Source organism: Taeniopygia guttata, chromosome 7 (genome assembly GCF_048771995.1).
Source record: "Taeniopygia guttata chromosome 7, bTaeGut7.mat, whole genome shotgun sequence".
NCBI lineage: Eukaryota > Metazoa > Chordata > Aves > Passeriformes > Estrildidae > Taeniopygia > Taeniopygia guttata.
In genome coordinates this window covers 4,866,442-4,882,796 of record NC_133032.1, presented here as the reverse complement: position 1 = coordinate 4,882,796, position 16,355 = coordinate 4,866,442, and the positions used below count along the sequence as shown (strand labels likewise).

At 39.7% G+C, this 16,355-nt stretch overlaps 1 protein-coding gene across 1 annotated transcript; it reads right to left on the bottom strand.

Moving 5' to 3' along the window:
- Window positions 1-10: 10 nt before the first annotated feature.
- LMLN (leishmanolysin like peptidase) lies at window positions 11-15,841 on the bottom strand. The gene is made up of 17 exons (XM_002189269.7): window positions 15,485-15,841; window positions 15,082-15,179; window positions 14,958-14,988; window positions 14,384-14,466; window positions 13,845-13,962; window positions 12,814-12,992; window positions 12,083-12,188; window positions 11,747-11,841; window positions 10,884-11,001; window positions 10,019-10,126; window positions 9,265-9,341; window positions 8,542-8,652; window positions 7,692-7,824; window positions 6,930-7,089; window positions 6,011-6,141; window positions 4,857-5,067; window positions 11-4,269 (listed from the first exon to the last, which is right to left on the bottom strand). Exons 1-17 carry the CDS (start codon window positions 15,839-15,841, stop codon window positions 4,175-4,177), a joined length of 2,211 nt encoding a protein of 736 aa, XP_002189305.3. The 3' UTR covers window positions 11-4,174.
- Between the last annotated feature and the right edge of the window lie 514 nt (window positions 15,842-16,355).

Below are 16,355 nucleotides of genomic sequence, written 5' to 3'. Positions count from 1 at the left end.
ATGAAATAAATGACTGTTGTAATAGTGGTCCTTTATTGCTCTTACTCTTGCAGTTAATCATCATCAGCTCTCAAAGAAAAGGACAAGAATTAATATTCTACAGATATTTTACTGAAAAACAGTTTTTTCTTCTGCTGCATGACATAGCTTTTTAAACAGTAAAATAAGGAAATATTTACTTCATAAATAACACAAATTAGCCCTTATATGTCAGTCCAGCCAAAATCTGTGTAAAATAGTTAGTTCTATATTTACATTCTGTACCAAAATAGGAAACACATGTTCAAGGTCAGCCAGTTCTCTCAAAACAGTTGTTTTATCTCAAGGTAAGCTTCACATTAAAAAGGCAACATTTGCACTTTGGAAGCCTGTAAGATCATGTCGTTCAATGCACAAACAGCCCCAGATCCTCAGTACATACATGCAAGCAGGCAGGCTAAAAACAGGGGTTCAGTCTTGCAGGGAAAAACACCTTGAGCTGCTCAGCTGGCTGAAAGTCAGCCCTTGGAAATCTGGGGAAGGATGTACACCTCCCTCTCTACTGAGTATCAACCAGCAGAAAGATCTGCAGGACAGGAAGATTTAAAAACAGCTGGCCTCATACGTGAGTGTGGATATGTCTGCCCTCAGACATCAGTCTCCCCAGTTTATTAGAGCTCAGCAAAAAGAATGAGCTGCGTTGGACTGACAGTCAATGGGGGATATAATTCAGTAATTAACCTACATCAAGGGCCGTGACTGTATCCCAAGACCTCTACTCATTTCAGGAGGAATGAATTGCTGCTTTTCCATGTGATTTTACTTGCTGCATTCTCCAAAAGCTATCCTTCCTCCTCTTAATTGCAACACTAGAAAAAATGTGTTCCTAAAATATTAACTTGCTTCAACTTCTAATTGAAATGATTTTAACTACTGGGACCAAAAAAGACTGCAAGATTAATTTACTTCCCTAAGCAAACATGGAATATTTTTAAAATAATATGAAGTTAAAACTGTGGACTATACACTGAAAACATTTCTGTTACAGATGAGCAAACTCATGCATCTCAGCACAACTTCCAGGGCTCCTAATGCCCAGTCTTCTCTGGTGGAAATTTGAAGGCTTAAATGGGCTGTATTTCTAAGTTTTCACACTTAAGAGATGCAATAGGAAGGACTGGTCACGTGTGGTCAGGACACCTAACAGAGCAAACTTTGCATTTATTTAAAAGAATTCTGAATTTTATAGCAGAAACTACACCTAAGGGTACATAGCTGATCTGCTTCAGCTACAATTTTAACTGTTCTATAGTCAAAAATGGCTTATGCTTCCTACTGTAGTAATTTTACTCTTAAAAACCTGAGACATGATTTTACTTAATTCATGTTAAGATCTGGAAGTTCACAGCATGCTAAAAGCTGAATGCAAAGACAAACAGAACTGAGGAAGTCAGCTTTACTCAAATATTCTGTATGACAGCTACCAGTTCATTGCCACTTTAAGTTGACACATTTCCTGGCAGTTCCCACAGGCTACAGCTGCTAGCAGCTGCTAACCCACTGCTGGGATAGAAGATGTTGCATTTTTCTGACTAAAGTACCTTCCACACCTGACCCCCCAAAGTCACGTCCAGTTCTGCAGTTCACAGGCAGCTGAAGGGCTGTATGATAAAGAAATTACAACTGAAATCCCAGATTATGAAGGCAGTAGCAGTTTTACTTCACTGGATTCACTGATGCAGCTGCTCAGCAGGTACTGGTGAACCTGACCACAAGAGCTCCAACAGGCTGACAGATTTTTCCCTTTCAACACAAAGCACTATATCCCCTTTCTTTACTTCATGCATACAATTCAGAAGTAGGTAAGCATCATCTTTCTAACCCATCTTTCAATTAATTCTCAGGAAGAGAGATTAAAAGAAGAAAAGCCCTCAAGATAAACAACTGTGTAAAAGATAAAAATATTCAATTAAATATGACAAATCTCACACTTAGACAGGAGACCAGCATATCAAATACTGAGCACAATAAATTAACACCAGTTAAAAAAGTTTAACAGTTATAAAGTTAACTAGAAAGTTCAGACAGTGCAAACATTTCACAGTAAGAAAAAATAACCAGTAATTTCTTTTCAAGTATCAAAAGCATTGCTGTTAAGTGATACCATTTCAACTGTATTATTGCACAACAGACAAAAATACAAATATCAACCTCTGGGACCTAAGATGTATTCTCAAACCTTTATGTTTTCTAGGTATCAGTTTACATTTACTGTTTTGTGGATATATTAAAATAGTGTTCACTTATCAATCTGAGTGTTTAATAATTCAGTTTGTACAATTTTAAAGCATTTGAGTCCTGCCTTGTATTGCTTCTCTGAGACACTGATTTAAGGCTAGTCTAGGCCTTGTGTAATTCATAGCAAGCTTAATCTGCAGTTAAGAAGGAGAACTAGCCCAGTGCAAGGTGCTCTCAACTATGATGTCTTTAGACAGCTTAAAGTAGCACCTTATTTGCCTCAGCAGTGTCATAACAGTTTCCTGTAATAATAATAAAAAAAAAACCAAAAAAAAAAAAACCACAACCACAAAAAAGAAAATCAAGTCCAGTAGGCACAAAGAATTTCTTACAATCATGATGGAAGTCCTATTATAATAGTATAATTGCAGTTAAAGATTTACTCCATCTCCCTACCTTCATTTACAAAAGGGATCCAGTCACTGACAATTATAATAGCACAGAACATTTAAGAAGCAGAGTATAATCTTTCTCCCTGTATCTGCATTTTTTAGTGCAATGGACATGCCTGCTCCCTTAAATTTAACACTTTTCCAGGAGTGAAAATTGTCCTAAAAGGACAGACAGTGGATTGAACCACAAAGAGTTTCTTTACCTCTGAACAGGATTATTTGTTACACATTATAGAAATAAATAGAAACATCCTTACAAGGGTCCTATACAGCAGCTGTCCTTACCTTGACTGATTTTACTCATTTCCTTCCTCTTACCTATTTTGTCATCAAGTGATTAATTTTGTAGCAAGGGGTGCCCTCATGTGGCTCAAACCATCCGATTCTCATCTTACTACAAATACTCAAATAATCCATAGTACTTACATGTCCAAAAAGAGTAGAGAAGTAAAAAAACCAACAGATTAGGCTTCCCTTACACATTCAATATAGTTTTTGGTCTAGAGACATCAGTATGATCCTGTAAGATTATAGCTGCCATTGCTACTGGTTTGCTTTTCAACAAGAAGCGAGAACATCTGTAGTAATGTTCATACTAGTTTTAAAACAATAATGTCATTATTTCAGAAACAAACCAATGAAATAAGAAATCATCATAAATCCTATCCCAAATTTACAGTCTGAGTATCAGTACTGAAATGCATTTGCCTAGCAAACTCTAGAGGATATTTAAATGTGAGATATTAAATTTCACAGTAGAACAGGCACACGCTAAATGAAATTGGGATTTCTAGACAGTTGTCCTGGTTACCAGTCTGAAATTCCATTTTGTGCATGTAGGAAGATGCAATGAACCCCAAGAATTAGCTGCTTTACCTAGTATGAATTCTGAGGGGGCTCAAAGCTGCAGAATACAGTTGTGGAGGCATCTGCCTACCACTGGTTTATTCACTTACATTCTTTCCTCCCCCATAAATAGTAAGAATTAACAAAGCAAACAAATTACCAACCTCTTTAGGCCTTGGTTATCAGCAGTGATGACAACTGATTTTTACATGGCTTTTGAATAAACCACTGAGGTATATTTCCAGTTTGAGGATGCTTTGCTACTAATCACACAATAGACATAACAAAAAAAAAACCAAAAAAACAGCCCTCAGTTCTATTACAGAAAAGTTCTCATTTCAAATCTTGACTGAGCTTCCAGGTAGTTTAACACAGTTGGCAAAGTGGATCTTGTTACTGCGTCAAAAAAACCATTGCAATTCAGGTTGCAATTCAGGAAAATACTGGCACTTATTGAGATGACAAGGTAAATTTTCCTCCTCTCAAAACTCTGCCTGTTTTTGTCAGCACCTCCCTGACTACTGTGTGCAGCAATACTTGCCAGGGGAGATGAGGTTCAGCAGGAGAGAGCTGCCTGCTGAGACAGAGCCCCTGTGCTCCACAGCAAGGAGCGCAGCAGGATGGGTATTATCTCAAAACTTCTTGCCCCAAGCTCAAGTCTATGCGCAGAGAAACAATCCTGTTAGCAGGCGAACTAAGTTGGCCACCAGCAGCCAAAGGGTTACAACCAGGCTAGATGAGCAGGAGCATAAGTCTAAAATTAAAAAAAAAATTAAAAAGAAATTATAAATTTCACATTTAAAGACAAGATAAAATAACAAAGAGAACACTAAAAACCACTAAAAAGTTAAAAAAAACTTTTTGACAAAGCATTAACTGGTATTTAGTGAATTTAGCTTTTTGCCTTCCTCAAAAAGAAAATCGACTCTGATCTTTCTGCATTATAACATGAACATTATCAATAGGAAGTTGTACAAGTGAGAACTTCCCACCAAGGTGATAATTTTTAAGATTATAGTAACAATATGGCCTTCAAAACACAGGTTAGATTTCCTGATAAATTCCCAGGCTAAAGTTAGATTTCTGGGATGATAACCAGAAGGAGACCCCAAACGAAGGCGTTATGTTTCAGATGCATTTCTCCTGTGTTAGTCACTATTCTGCACGTCTACACAGCAAAACACAGGGCACCTTCACTATTTTCCTTTACCTCCTACACCTGGGATCTTAAAATAGCCATAGCCTTCCTTTCCTCTTCCTGACAGTCAGAGCTGACACAAAGCTTTGATGTTTTCAGATATTTAATACTGAAGTTTCACTTCAGCAAAAAAGGCAACCTACCAATGGGTGCAGCTCTTGTTAAGTTGGAAGCTGGAGGATCCCTCTCTGGGGGACAGGAGTCACAGAAATTCGAACAGGCTGGGCAAATCAGGTTGCCAACGTGTATCCAGCCATTCATCTGAATGCTCACAGTCAACACCTGGCCCGAGCGGCTGCACAAGTACACAGTGTCCTTGACCCACACATGCAGCCCTTGTGGAGAACAAGAAACCTTAAAACAAAAGGGTAAGAATTAAGTCTGTATTATGATTTGTTGTAGCATATGTCACAGTTGAGACAGCCATGATACACACGAGTATCATCACACAATTTCAGAAAGCTTCAACCCATAGAGAATAACACCAGACCACTTCAGAAGTCTTCAAGCATCTTCCCTTCTTGTTCTTTAGCCCGACCTTTTATAACCTCATGTTCATGCATGGCACCTGTGTGCCCTCTGTTCCCTTTGGTGGTTGGTCAGTGCCCCTGGGCACTCCATGGCTCATTGCTGTCAGTGCTGCTCACCTGCTTCTCACAGCTGTGCCCACTAGGGATGAGGCTGGGCCACAGCCCCACTCCCAGTCACCACAAACTGTGCACCTACAGTGACTTATCAGAAGCACAGATTAACTGCAAGTATTTTAATGCAATCCGAGCAACTACAAGATTCAGGAATGCTTCAAAGCACCGATTATACTCTTTTTGTGCAATTATGCAGATCACCAGTTGAGAATGAATAAAACTTGGCTTCTGCTAATGACCATTTTTGCAGAATTGTGAGGTTACTGAATGTGACACACTTAGTGAGATAGTCCCAAAGAAAATGAGAAGTGACACAGCGCTTTCCACCTCTGAAAAATCAGAGTGACTAATTAATATTAAGCTTCAACAACAGAACATTTCATGGAAGTATCCCTTCTTAGATGAGGATAAAGCGTCATGGGGTAAGACAGATTATGTCCCCAGTGAGACTGGAAGCCATCCCAGCAGTCACACACTTAACTATTTAAATTACAGGCTTATGGTTGGAAGATTGTTTTCGAAGTATGTTATATGATCTATAGATTATAACGTCCAGTGTGCAGGTGCAAAGTCACAACCTAAATTTTAAGTCTGACTATTCCCTTTAGGGTTATTAAAGGAGAAAACCCACCAAAAATCCAACAAATACTTACTTGATAACATCCACTACCCCAGTCAGGGTAACTGAGTTTCCTCCTGCACTGTTCCATAACAAAAGCAGATTTCTGAATAAGACATACAGAGTTTGGTCCATATTTCTCTGCACCATAGTTTTTGGTAGGATCTAAGGTAGAAGGAATATTACAAGTTAACCAGAGGAACAGAAAGCCCATATCGATTTAAAAGGCTATCTAATCAATGTCCCCATATGCAATTCAAGGTTTACTTTTGGAATATTTCAGACCCTGAACTATTATCAATTTGGGAATTATACAGTCTTGAAAATAACATGGGAAGAAATACAAGATTTAAGAAACAAACAAAAAAATCAACTAACCACAAAAAACCCACAAGGAGCAAGCACTTTCCATCAAAAAGTGGTTATGTTTGCCCTCAGGGAAACATAACCACTTGTGATTGTTGGTTTGAGGGCAGAGAGTGTTTTTTTTTTTTTTGAGACAAGTGCACAGGCAGGTAATATCCTACAGCATTCTGGAGCTCTGCAATACTGAACTTTCATGCATTACACTAGGAGACAAGCCCAGGTTCTGGTAACTCACAAAGACCCTGGCCTTGAACAAAAAGCCTATGAAGGTGAAAAGTGCAATCACGTTTCAGAGACTCAATAAACAACCCTCTCCCCATCCCCATTCTTTGTCTTGTATTTGGGTCATCCGGGGTAAGTGTCTGTTCACTCCTTATGCAATTCCTGCATTAGATATGTGAGTTTGCCTCAGGTGTACACAATAGTTGTGTTATTCTTCTTACCACAGCACAGTGTTTACACAGTTGGTAGTGTGAAACTTCACGAGTGAAAAAATTCACATGCAATTAGTTTGAATATGCAGCAAATCCATTCCAAGTTAACAAATCCAATCTCTGCAATACCACCCTGAAGTCCTAAATACTGACCTGGCTGGTTTTCAATTATTCTACAGTCTGAACTGCGTTGAAATTCACCACTTAAATGCCAGCTGAATTCCTGACTAAAGGGACAGTAATCAGCAATTTCTACTGAGCCACCATAGTAAGGCAATTCTTCTGCTGGTACCCCATTAAGATTGTCAAAGTACTGCAAAACAAAATACAGTAGTGAGGCAGTTTGTGCAAAGGCAAGTGTACAGCTTTTTTTTAAATAGACCAAATCACTACAGCTGCAAGAACATCAGCTGTTACTGCTCAGGAATGCTATTAACAGCACCTTACAATACCCATGAACCACATGAGCCAGAAGTATTTAAGAATACATAAATAATGCAGAGATTCATATCTGCGTGTATCACTCCCAGCTTCTGCCCCTGATTCCCCTCTTTGCAATAATTACATTATTTGGGATGTAAACAGAACAGATTTCCTAGTGTGCAGTAAAAAAGGGCAGACTACTGGGGGAAGAAATCCCTCAGACAAGACATTTTGGGGGATTTCTGTTACACAATAATATTTCTATCTGGTATTTGGCTAGATAGCCAAGCAACATAATTTTCTTTTATTGACATCACAAGGGGTTTTTATCAGTCTTCCAACTCCTAGTAATAAACTAGGTAGATATTTTTCACAGTATCTACTGTCATCTTATGGTTCAGAAGAAACAAAACTAAAACAAATACAATCATCAGGCTGCAAAGCTCAACAATGAAAACACTTCAGTTATTTTTAAAGTAGGATCCATTATACCTGATATTCCTGAGGTAACTGCTTTGGAAACTTCTGCAAGTTGCACACTGCTACTGCTCTTTGGTCCTGTCTGCAGGTTAACTGCAAAGGATTACTCCTCAAAGTGTCGCAGTATGGACTGATTAATTGCTTCCTCAAAAACAACAACAACAACAAAAAAAACAGAATAAAAATCACATCAGATCAATTAAACTGCTTTACATAAGCAACCTGTCAAGACTGTTTGTTCCAATTCTCCCCTAGACTCAGTAAATCACACAAAGAAGCACTCCTCTGGAGGTTAGTTTTTCTTATTTGTCTGGTTTTGACCTTTTCTGATTTAAAGAATATCTAGCCAGTAAACAAAGTTACAATGCATCCACCTATTTAGTTTTAATGACACTTCTTTGTAAACTTTAAAGAACAAAACATACAAGCAAAACAGGGCCACTATGCAGCTGTGTCCTAGAAATGTTTGAGGATTGTAAAGAACAAACAAGGTTGTAAGGAACAAACGAGGCAGACTGTATTTTGAAGACGCTATCTCCTTCAGCTGCTTTAAGTACAGTCCAGTAATGCAAAATGACACAGGCAGCATTCCCAATTAAAAGGGACAAAATAAGAAGGCAAACACTTCTAGATTAAGTCCTACCTGTCCTACCTAAAATGAAGCCTTCTCATGGTGTAAATGCATTCTACACCCTGTTTGCCTCTGTATTTATTGTAACTGGGTGGGATGCAGGGCAGCATTCCTTTTTCATTTCTGCTGACCTCTACGTCTTTTTACTGGGTTACATTTGAAGGACAAATGTAAACAAGCCTCAGTGTTTCCTCTTTATTTTTAATTTTTTTAAAAAGACTGTATTCTTACTTTTGTCTCTTCTGATCAATCCAGAATTTGCAGCTCTTCATTACAAAGTCACAGCCTTTATTGCGTCCCCAGTCTAACTTCTCTGCCATGCTGTAATTGGCTTTATACCATCTGTAAAGGTATTTTGAAATGAGAATATTGCTACTTCAAAAATTACTGTTCTGATTAACAAAACAGCAGTTCAAGGAATTCCATATTATGCCTTAAGATTTTCCAAAGGAAAAAGGGAAACTGCCTCCTTATGAAAAAGGGAAACTGCACCCCCTTCTGCCTATAGGAAAACACATTATGATTTCACTATTTTTCAAGTCACAACGAACTAGAAGAAAATTTTGTGATCTGCAAAGAAACAATGCATACAGAAAATGAAACCTTTGACAATTTCTACTTTCTATCTGCATGAAGAGCTGAAAAAAATAATCAATATGTATAGCATGCAATTGAAAGAAGACTTACACTGAGACAAAAAGTAAATGCTACAAACAGCACTTTAGATTGCAATGCCTGGCTTTTTAAGGCAAGATTAAAAATGGGTTTTAAAACACATGAAGAAAAAGTAACATACAAGGTATGAGTCCTTATCTAATGTAAAGCTAATTATGCTGATAATCTAGTCTGCTGCAGAGGGATAAGTACAAGGGCATCAATTTGAAATAAAATCAAGTAAAATGCAAACCAAACGCAAATGAACCCAAAACCCACCCTCCCATTCTCAAATCTTACCCTGTGTCTTCCATTAATGCTAAGGTGATCCTGGAAAAGACTCGGTTCTGAGTGTGGGATCCAGTCATTGCTTCATTCTGAAAGTTACCAGTTATGATTGGTAAGCCACCCAAAATCATTATTGTAAGAAAATGCTTCTTAGGAAAAAGCATTTTATTTCTGTTCTCTTTTTACTATTGACAATCAAATCCCATACTCCTTCATAAAAAGATTGTCCTGAAGCATTTCTCTTCTTGTTTACATAAAACAATGACTCGACAATGTAACTCTGCCGAAAATATCACACAGTGTTAAGTTACAAATAAAAATTAGCTTAAATGTTTAAGAGGGAAGTCAGTGTTTCCTTGGTCAGACAGGGTTCTGGAGGAGCCATGGCAAAAGCTAAAGCCAGAGGACATGAAAAAACATGAAGTCAAGGTAATAAATAGAAGGATGAAGTATTTAAGAGGCAGTGGGCAACAAAATTCAATTTACTCAAAGGAATACCCCCTTTGCCCCAAAATGGGAGGAAACCTTCTCAAAAGGGTAACTTGATCTCATACTCTGACACTTAGCAAGAAGGCCAAATGACAGATGTATCTAGAAATTGGACTTTTAAATATTTAAGTGTGAAATACTATTTGTGATGCAATTCAATGAGGTTTGATACTCCTGCATTTTCAAGGCTCCAGTAGGTACCACCATAAACCTAAAAATCAAGGCACAAGGAGCAGACATTTCCACATTCCCTTCCATTCCTACTATTAACACAAACCTCCAACAATCTCTTCTCCCAGTGATTGAGCTCAGTACCCACGCCACCTTGATTTTCAAGCTCCATTCCCTCTAGAATTGGACAATTAAAATGTTTTCGGGCTTCTTCCTAGAAAGAAAACATTTCAACACAACTCTCAAGATACTGAGATGGATATCCACATGCAGTCCTAATGCTCTAGAATTACCTATTAAAAGTATTTCAGCATTTATTTTTCTACACTTTTTTTTCTACTCAGAGGCTGACTACGCAAGCACCCCAACAGCAAGGCTTTCACACTATCTACTCATCTCCTTGAAATAAATGAGCAGAACCAGAGGTAATTAATCCATGTTTGCTCTATATACTGTCTTAGATTTAAAACAAAAAGATTATTTGTGGCCAAATGCGATTAACACTATGACTTATTTCCAAATCCAATTTGTTAACACTTGAGCATATGGGAGCACAAAGACATAGTCTGAAGCATGGGAAGCAAGAAAGACTTCCAAAAATCCTTGTGGAATTTATTTTTAAACATGACAAAATATTAATATTAAAGGAGCAGGAGATGCCTTAAGTCTGTAGAAAAACATCTAAAGAGCAGGATTAAGGAATTTCTTCAACATCCGTTTTGCTTAACCTTCCAGTCCCTTCATTTTCTCTTACTATATAAATTTATTTATTTCATACTGTCTGTCCACATTTTCTACTTAAGCTACACCCTCTCAATTACACAGTGTTAATGGCACAGGCTTTGGGCCACATTTTCAGGGAAGGGTATTCAGTGCTAGGCTATTACTTCTTCAAGGATAAGAAATACTTATGACTCAAGAATGTTCCGGCAACCTCGGCATACAAAGCTGGAAAGGTAATGCACACTTACGACTACCCGTGGTGTCACCATAAGATGAACAGCATGGCGCAGCATTTTGCCACCACGTATGTCCCACAGCCTCACTGCTTTATGAACAACTTTATTGCTCCACTGATACAAACCTAGGCTGTAAGGAGAAGGTTTGGTTACAAGTCCTTCCCACAAAAACATGTTACTGTGCAAAGATTTATCTCCATAAGAAACAGAATCATGGACAATCTCTATACTCCCTCATGCTTTCTCCATTTAAGAATTTCATTATGCAGCATTTCTCCTTTTAAAGATGTGTTTATTGTACACACAACTGATTTAACAAGGCAAAGTAAGATTAGTTATAGACTCAAGGTGCATTTTCTACATTTACCAAAAATGTAAGAAATTAAATAAAACCCCTCAGTATTGCTATTGTAAAAAAAAACCTCTACCCTTCCACCTCCTAGAAGAAGACCTACAATACCAACTAAAAAAGAATGCAAACTGCTCATTCTGCAGCAAATCAGAAAATTCACATAGCAGATTACAAACATTGCCCATTCTGCATAACTATAAAGCTTTAAAATGATCTGCACTGACATTAGACAGTATGGATAATGTTAAGGCTTAACTTCCAGCCTTCTGATGAATGAAATCCTGTATTAGTTTATAGTATATGTGGATAATATAAGTGCTTAATGGTAATGTAACAATAAAGATTTTAATAATTCTATATAAATAAAGACTAGAGAGTCACCACACACCACTGTTTGAACATTATAAAGGAAAGTCACTCTAATAACGGAATGAACTTGGATTTTTAACAGGCAAGAATACATCCAAAAAAAGCAACATGGAAACATCCTTCAGTGGTAGTACCAAGAGGTCCAAAAACATACCTCTCATTAAAAGGAGGAAGTCCATCTGCATATCTTGGTGTCAAAGGTTTTCCATCATCATCACGATAAAATGCAAACAATCCAGCAGAGAAACCCTTCAAGTCAAAAAACAAGCACATAGAAACCTTTGGTAAGACATTCATATACAAACACCGTGAAAGAGTCCCCACACCCACCAGAGACACACTGGAAGTACAACATGCCTAGGCTATTAACACAAATTGAAGGAGGCAAAGCAAGAGCTTTCCTCCACCAAACATCCTTCTCTTGGCAACAAGCTGGAGGCATGTGAGCAAGAAGGCACCCATTTCAGGGTAATGCTTTATCAACCCTTACCAATGCATGGATTATCTCATGCTTCACTGTAGACAACATGCCAACAAATTCCTGAGCTTGCGTTGAAATCATGTTTGGACACAAGTTAGCATATCCTGCTATTGGCCTGGAAGACAGTTTTAAAGTTAAATGTTTTTTGGTAAAATACTACAAAATTCAAATCATTATTCACTTTGAAGCAGCAGAAGATTTAAAGAAGATACAGACTAATGTAAAAATATGCCCCTCCCAATAATCTATAAATATCTGTTAACGCCACAGTGACGAGTTTACTGTTGAGATGGGGAGGGGTGGGATGGGGTCAGTCAATCTCTATATTCAGTATTCTACATAGGTGTCAGTGACAATAGTGCAAGGGACCTGAATTTTAGGTAAGATCCTAGGGAGGTACAAAGACTGTGACAGTGACTAAAACTGAAATGGAAACAAAATATAAGCAGGAACTTGCATTCTTTAAGTTTGTGAAATCATGACATTCATCCTAAGAGAAAGAGGATCTTGAGAAAAAGTTCAGGTATTAACAGTGGAGGATCAGCTTTGAGTCCTGTACCTCAACTTTGCAAGTTAAACACTATTTGATGGGTTTGTGATTCTACATAAATGCAGTGCTTGTCCATGATGGCGCCTACTTGGTTATACAGCAAAGGCAAACAATTAAATTCCACATCTGAACAATCAAAAAACTTGAAAATTTAATTAAAAAGAGAGTTTGCAACAGAGGGAATACTTGCCTGTCCATTTCAGCTTCCAGTTGGCAGTAGGCTGCATATGCAATGATATTTTCATGGCCACACCTGTCAGTAGTGAGAGCACTAACGTAGAGCACAAAGTCAGCATCTCGAACCCCTTCCTGTTCGGGTGAGCCCATGGGCCTTCGGTGCCAGTCACTGTCATTGTACACCCTGCATTGCTTACAGTGGTCAAAGGGAACAATTAAAATACTTCACTTATGACCAAAATTTGCATAACACAATTCAATTAGCTTAAAGTCAACAATAAATCCTACTGTGAGACAGCAGAAGATAAGAAAACACCCTGTGAAGAACAGCAAACAAAACCAAAACCAAGGAATAACTTTCAAATGACTAGCTCTTATGATTTATTAGACACGAGGAAGGTGGCAGCTTTAAAAAAAACAAACAAAAAAAGCCTGTCAAGCTTCCCAGAATTAGCACCCTCTGTTTCCTATAAATGAAAAAAAAAATTTTGGCCCACAAAACCAATATACATAAGTAGCAATAGCATTTCTCATGTAATCTATGTTTTTAATGATACACTTGAAACTTCCAAGTTAAAGAAAGAAAACCAGAAATCTATTGATCACATACTGTAGTTGAATCAAGAAAAAAAACAAGTCTGAAGCATTTCTTGCACCATGCTCCTCAGTCAGTGAATCACCTTTCAAACAAGGTCTTCAAAAACCAACTATTAACTCTGTGAAATTCCAACTCATTGAGCAAGTTGAATAACAAAGTGACTAATGGCAATTTAACAATCTCCAAATCTAATCCTCTCAGTACAGGCCATTAGAACACAGGCTCAGAAGACAGTAACCAATTCCAGTTTTTTTATTTGAGTTTGGATTCAGCAATGTAAACTACAGAAACTCACACTCAGTTAAGTTTTTCTGTTCTTTCATTCAGACTTAGTGATCTCCAGCAAACATGTCACTTATGCACAATTACCAATGTTCACTTTTTCATTAATTACCGTAAACAGTAATATTTCAAAGATTAAGAAAAACTTGGACAGCTGAGCTTACCTGGAGGTGTTTCTCAGGAACTATAACTGGCCCACACCTTGTATGGTCTGCACAGGCTTTTTGGCAATATCTGTGGGGATCAGCTTTCCTCCTTAAATATTGGTTTGTCACACATTGCCTTCAATGAAACATCAGACAGTCAATACTTTTATTATTAAAGGAGAACTATAGAATAGTCTTACAGCACTCTGTTGGTACTTGATATAATGTCCACAGTGAAAATTGTTAATTACCTCACCAGAGAAGACATAATGCTTCCAGTTGTTACTGGAGCATCCACAGGCTCAAAGAGAGATTAGAACCAAGTTCATAAATGGGAGTACACATAAAAGAGAACTGGCAGCATGTATAGCTTTGAATACCTCTGATACAACAAATGCAGGTGTTGCTCTTGGAAGATTGGCACTGCCACTGGATCAGATGGGTCACTGATCTGATTCAGCAGGGCGCTCCTTACACTCTAATCTTCTCTTAAAGGCTATGCAGCACAGTGTTAAATATCAAATATAGCAAGTGATTTTCAGCAGACTTCCACACACCTGCTTAGCAATATAGCACCGGCAGATTTGCGCACTTGAAATGTCTTCTCCAAATAAGATATAGCTTGTGGGAAGAGTTTGTTCTGAAAAGGACAAAAATCAGAGTCACCCAGTAGCAGTGCAGACACACTTCACTCCAAAGGCATTAACCACCAAGTTACATGAAACTTGCTAGATATTGTAGTATAGCTCAATAGGGGAAAGCCTGACTCGCTAACAAGTTCAATTATTATGAACATATTTATGAAATACTTTGTTTCAGTATTCCCATATGTTACTGGAATGAGAAAATGGGAAGGAAACCAGTATTAATTAAAATGCACAATCCAAAGAGGCTTTTAAAAATTATATACACATTTCTCACTGATCCTTTAGCACCTTGGGATATAGCAAACACCATGCAGCAGAGCTCTGGAATTATTTTTTATGAAGGTATAATGTATACACAATGCTTTGGTTTTCTGGACTAGAGGAATACTAAATTGGTGGCATTTAAGGTTTTAGTAAAACTGGCCTTAAACTTAATTTCATCTATGTTACAAACAAACAAAAAGAGGAAGCCAATATAACATACCTTTATAAGGTGTCTTTTCTCAGGCAGCAAACTGCATTTAAAAAACAAAACAAACGAGCTTTAGTTCACAAGGTTTCCATTCTCAGCCATAGGAAAAAAAAATCTGCCACACGATTATACTCACTCCTCAACGCTTCTGTCATAGACAATCTTAATTCTTAGCTGTTGATCCACGTTTCTCTTCGAGACGTGATTTTCCTTTAGAGGAACTTGATAGACGACCTGGCAGGGAGAGGCACGGGCGGGATGAGGCAGCTCACCCGGACCGACACAGCACCCGCGGCCTTCGGCTCCTCCTGCCCGGCAGCACCGCGCGGTGTCAGCCCCTCCAGCCCTTCCCGACCCTTCCTGCCGCAGTGCGATGCTCCAGCCCGCCGTCGTTAGCACCCACAGCCGGGGCGGCGGGGCCAGACCCGGCACAGCCCGGCCGGGAAAACCGAGAAGGGACGGATCCCACAGGGGGAGCGGCCAGCAAGGGAGCCTCTCAACACCCCTCGCAGCCGCCTGAAGACCCTCGGTCACCCCACCTGGTCGCCGCTGGGTACGCGGTGGTCACAGGAGGAGGAGGCGGAGGGAGGCAGCGTCAGGAGCAGCAGGAGCCCGGCGGTGAAGGCGGCAAGCGGTGGGCGGCAGCAATGGGTGGGCAGGTTGCGCCCGCCGCCCGGCTCGGCGGCCATCTTGGAGTGCCCGTCCGCCGCGTCGCCATGGAGGCAGCGCCGGAGGAGCAGCCTCCGCCAATGGGCGAGCGGAGTGGGCGGAAGGCAGCAGAGAGCGCTTCTGATTGGGCGCGGCACCGCGAGGGGCGGGGCCAGGCGCTGAGGCGGGCGGCGTGGAGGACGCGGCGCTGCCAAGGCCGCCGCTAAACCGTGCGCCCAGCGCCACATCCACACGGTTCTTGCACGCTTCCACCGTCTCCCCCGGCAACCCACTCCAATGCTCGACCACCCTTTCTGTGAAGGAATTTTTCCCAATGTTCTATTTCAACCCTTGTGGCCACTTCTTCTTATTCTGTCGCTCGTAACCTGGGAGAAGAACCTGCCTGGCTACAAGCTCCTGTCAGGGCGTTGTAGAGAGCCGTAAGGCCCACCCCGACCCTCCTTTTCTCCAGGACGACCTTCCCCAGCTCTGTTCCCTTCTCTGGACACGCTCCAGCACCTTTATTGTCGTGATGGGCCCAAAAATAAGCACGGAATTGAGATGCTCCATCAGTGCCCAGCACAAGGTCAGTCACTGCTCTGGTCCTGTGGCCACACTATTGCTGATACAAGCCAGGACGGCACTGGCCTTCTTGGCCATCTGGGCATGGGCTGGTTCATATCCAGCCATCTGTCAAACAGCACACCCGGTTCCTTTTGTGACTGGGATTTTATTTCTCATACATAACACAGCCTTTTCCCA